The sequence below is a fragment of the Pteropus vampyrus genome, unplaced genomic scaffold, assembly GCF_000151845.1.
Source record: "Pteropus vampyrus isolate Shadow unplaced genomic scaffold, Pvam_2.0 Scaffold236, whole genome shotgun sequence".
NCBI lineage: Eukaryota > Metazoa > Chordata > Mammalia > Chiroptera > Pteropodidae > Pteropus > Pteropus vampyrus.
The window spans coordinates 2,241,315-2,246,211 of record NW_011889017.1 but is presented as its reverse complement, the minus strand read 5'-3'; the positions used below and the strand labels follow the sequence as shown (position 1 = coordinate 2,246,211).

The following is a 4,897-nucleotide window of genomic DNA, read 5'->3' as shown; positions in this document are numbered from 1 at the left end:
GCACTGTAACACATAATCCTCTCTAGGACTAAAAAGGTTAGATCCTGGGTAGGTTAACACAAAGTCCGGAAGCGGCTGAGCTGGAATCTGAGCTGGGCAAACTGTCTCAGTATTTATGCACTTAGTCACCAAGCGGTGCTGTGTCCTTCACAGAAGTGACATCTACACAAAAGTGAGAGTGAACTGGGCCAGAACATTCAGTGTACGACATGCGGTCTACATATGTGTGTCCCCTATGTGACAAATATGTATCACAGTACATTCTGTTTAGTGCATGGTGCGCCTATGAACTGAAAAAATACTGCCAATGCCCAAAAATGGTAAGTTAAAAATAGTTCCAACCTTTGAGCTGTCTCGTGACTAACAAGATTTAATGTTTCAGAATGCTTGTTCAATCAGGGCTATACCCATGTAGAATTATATGCACTTTATACGTGTGTCTTCATGTCTGAAGTGCGTGTTCTCATTTGTACAGAACCAGTTAATTCCGTATATTATGTCACTTGACCTTCAGACAGAGGTTCTGAATCTGTCCATTTCTCTAAGCTTTACTGTGCTGTTTCTGGGTAATCTTGTTAGAGAAGGTGGCTGTGGAAAGCTCTGACCAGTGTGGTGAGCCCTTAAGACTCTTCAGGTGGTGGTCCAGGTTTCTGATGTATCCGAATCCTGGAGGAGCAAAAACACTTTCATGATTTGTAGTGTAAAATTTCTATAGCAAACACTCCAGGTCAGTGTTGGGGAGCCACCCAGTGACATGTCCCTGGCCTTTGAGCCGCTGTGTCCTCAATAAAAGTGGGTGTTTCTATTCAGAAATAGAAAGCTAATGTGTGACTTATGTGTCTTTTGGAAAGCTGCTGTCTCCCGGCATTTCTTGAAATGACTTGTGCTGCCTTAATAGACAGATTTAGAAATGCCACCTTTTATTCATGGTTGCATTTCAGAATCAGCAAATTTTTTTTAGATGAATTGATTGGTACACTTTTAGGAAGATATTGTCCTTTCCGTCTCCGAGTCTCAGTTACCTCCTCTTAAAATTGTAGCAATAACTCTTAGTTACAGGGTTAATTATGAAGCTTAAATAAGATAGTAGATGAGAAAGTGCCTTGCATGGTTCGCTAGGCTCTCAGTGAGAGATGTTATATTCTGTTTCCTGGCACATAATAGCCTTTGTAAAGGGGGATAAGGATTAAATAGCTATGGCTTTACTTGTGCCTATCTTACGAATTTTCTCTGATTTGCTAAGGCATGACTTTTAAAATCATTGGTAGGTATGATTTGAGTTGGATATTTAGTGTTCATTTAATTGCAGTATGCTTATTTCCAGCTTCCAGTTGAAGAACAAATGACCCACTTGGTGTCTCATGGAGTCAGATTATCAAATAGGAATATAAAACTTAGAAGTAAAATGGTAACACTTTTTTCCAAATCAAGGTATTATTATCATTAATTGCTTAAAAATGAAGAATGATAGATATGAAGAGGCCCTTCGCTCAGTATTAAAGGGCATATTTTATGGTCTTATTGTATATTGCCCTTTTTATATATTGCTTTGTGTTTTTTTTGAGGAGGTGAGGGTTTTGTTATCTTCCCTACTTTGCACTCACACTCATATTTTGTGCTCTTATAAGCTCTAAGGAGCCTTGTGTGGCCACCTCTGTTACCAACTCAGCGAAATGATCTCCAGGGTTCCTTCTAGTTTAGTATCCTGATGTGTATAGAGTTAGCACTCAGTAAATATGAATCCATCTGTTCATTCATTCAGTCAACCCTTTTCTTGAGCTTCTCTCAGGAATCAGACACTGCCGAGCTCAGGGAATAGCAGTAACAAAGTAGATAAATCTTTCATCCTGGCATTTAGTCAGGTGGAGAGATTGACATCAGACAAAGAACATGTATACCACCACTTGTGATAAGTGCCATGAAGAAAAGGTGATAGGACAGGCATTAATTGGCAACCTAACTTAGATTTGAAGGTGTGAGGTAGGTCATTTTTACTTGGTGGAAAGACCAGTTTTGCCTACATTTGCCCATCACTTCATCCCTTTGCGTTTTTCTACGTGTGTTCCTTTGTTATCCTCCATATCCTCCAGTGTTCTGATATATATACCCCCATATACATCTGTGCCTTCTTGACATCTTGGAGCTGGTTATGACAGCTCCCTCAGTAACTAAGCTAAATAAAATCTTTACCATGTATTTATTTTTCATACCCGTTTGTGAATTATGAGTTTGCCCTTTCTTGAAAATTGTCTTAAACGCATGTCAGTGTGGAATTGCTTTAAAAAGTGCTTGGCCAAATTTCATCCTCATCTTAATAGAATTTAGAGGTCTTCCACTGCCATTCAAACCCTTATTGTTTGGCAGTTCCTCACCCAGGCAATTCGTACCACTGTTGGTGTCATGGGTTGCTTAGTCTCTCAGGGGTCCTTGAGCAGCTGTGTGAACTTGCTGGGCCTCTGTTTAAAGATCTGTAAAATGTGCACACTAACAGTGGGGAAGATTAAGTGAAATTGTGTGTGTGCATGTAGATGTGCATGTGTGTGTGTGTGTGTGTGTGTGTGTGTGTGTGTGTGTGTACATGTTCATGTGTCTTGCCACTCTGCCTGGCACTTGAAGTAAAATCTCTGATGGCAGTTCCTAGAGGAAGCAGTAGCTGACTTGGTTGGAGGAATCAGATTCAATTGATTCAAGGAAACGGGTGAGGATGCCGAGGCCTGAGAGGCTCTGGCCCAGGGATGCCCACATCAATAACTGAGAACAGAGAAGTAATTCTTCCTTTCTGACTGCTGCTTGTCCTAAAAAGTGGAAGGTCAGAATGAATGGAGGATGTTTTAAATACTTTCTAGGTTTATGTCATAACCGGAACTTTTCTGTGAGGATTTTGCATTATGAGTCGACAGGAATGGTGTGTGGTGATTCACATATCACAGCGCTTGGTGAAGTAGCAGTGCCACATTCGTGTTGTGTCTGAGCTTATCATAAATAATTTCTGGGCTGTCTGAGGGCATTTTGTTTCCACTATTCAAAGCTGGTTGACCTATTATTTCTTTAGCTGTACATCTTTTCTCCAGCAGTTACAAAAGTACATTCCAAATCTAATTAATTCCCAATCTGATTAACTCTGGTTAGTTACCGTGTAGCTACAGGTCTCAGCAGCTCAAGAGTCAAGTTTCTAACAGCTGACAAGCCCTTTTAGCTTTCCTTGATTGAGCAACCTATAGCTACTTCTTAACTGTTACCAGGCGTGAAAATCAGGAAGACCGCAGTAGATGGGTGACATGTAAACATTGCACACTCAGATTTGAGTAGCAGAGTCAGTTGTGTTAATACTGTATATCTTGACTTGGGTTGGTGAGAGCCTTGGACTGCTCTAGGCTTTACTGGCCTTACTCTTTGAAATGTCCAAGGGCGGGCAGCAGCAGAATCCAGGCCCACCCAAACCTCCTGAATCAGAATCTGCATTTCAACCAGACCACCACGTGACTCATGGTCCAGGTAGATGAAAAGCAGCTTTGGGCTTGCTGCAGCCACAGGATAGAGGAGGGCAAGGATCAGACTATTTAAGTTTTCTGCTGTTCTTAGTAGGCACTGTTTTTACATGCAGTTCTATGTGTCTGTCTACATCGATCTACCTTTAACCACACAGAATTTAAAAAATTGTGGTAAAATACACATAACATAAAATTTACCATTTTAATCATTTTTAGGTGTGCTGCTTGGTGGCATTAAGTACATTCACATTATTGTGCAACCATGACCAGCATCATCTCCAGAACTTCGTCATCTTCGCAACTGAAGCTCAGCACCCATTAAACACTAACCCCCATTCCCTCTTTCGCTAACCCTGGGTAAATGTCATTCTGTTTTCTGTCTCTATGAATTTGACTATTCTAGGTAATTTTTTAAAAGTTTTATTTTTATGTATGGCATATTATTATATTTAAGTATGATAAACTAAGTTCTAACAAAATACTTCAATATGCTTGATTTAAAAAGGTCTTTGCACTGTTGAATTGATAAAATTATATCCACATATTCCCAGTGTTGATGAAAGAAGGTCTAAACCGATAGAAAAATTGTGTAAGAGTTTATTTGAGCCAAATCTAAGCTCTTACCTGGAAGCAATATCTCAACCTATTGAGAAAATGCCCTGGAGAATGGCAGTTTTGCAGTTCTTTTTATGCACTTAGAATCAAAGGAGAAACACGTAGAATCTTGCATGAAATCCACTGGCGGTAGTTTAAGGAGGCAGGAGAGAGCAAAGTGGGGAAGTCTTTAGGACTGTATAAAAAGCAAAAAAGAGAGACACTTCTTTTATGTTGGTGGATACAAGACAGTTAACTTTGAACATTTACAGTAAATAGAGGTGATATGTGGGCAACAAGATAACAATGAGGAGTTTTGTGGTCTGTGCTCTGGTGCCGGCGGCTGTGTCTCTGAGGGGTCTGGAAAAGAAAATTACTGTGACATGCCAGAGGTATGTTATCCTAGATGTGTAAGAACAGTGGACAGTCTCGCTTAAGGTAAAGATTAACCTTTGCTAAGGAAGCTATAGTCTTCCTATAGTTGGATGTGACTACCCACTGTGATCTTCTCAGTTAGGTATTTATGATCAGACCGTCCCGGGTGGTTACTTTTGGCCATGGAGCTTGTCAGGTCTGCTATGTAGCCCCTAACAGGAAAACGTGTATTTTCTGCAGTGTATTTCTCAGAAGACTTTATATTATGCGAAGAAAAAACTGTTCTGTATAGCAAAACTGTTAGAAATAACTGGGATATATTTACTGAATGGTGTATTCCAGATAAAAGGCTATTCTAGATAGCTTAATATTTAGAGAAAATTTTTTATAGAGTTAAAAAGTTTCCTTAATATGGTATTTGCAGTTCAGTCTTGACT

General features: G+C 39.9%; 1 protein-coding gene across 2 annotated transcripts in view; it reads left to right on the top strand.

Moving 5' to 3' along the window:
• The first annotated feature begins 292 nt into the window (after positions 1–292).
• The window catches only part of RAB20 (RAB20, member RAS oncogene family), a 17,334-nt gene continuing 12,729 nt past the window's right edge, over positions 293–4,897 (top strand). The window contains exon 1 of one of the 2 annotated variants that reach the window (XM_023519767.1): positions 293–320. In XM_023519767.1, coding sequence (XP_023375535.1) covers positions 308–320 — 13 coding nt within the window. In that variant the 5' untranslated portion in view covers positions 293–307. Of the gene's footprint in view, positions 321–3,210; positions 3,496–4,897 lie in introns of those variants that run through there. The other variant, XM_023519766.1, reaches the window with a different exon arrangement.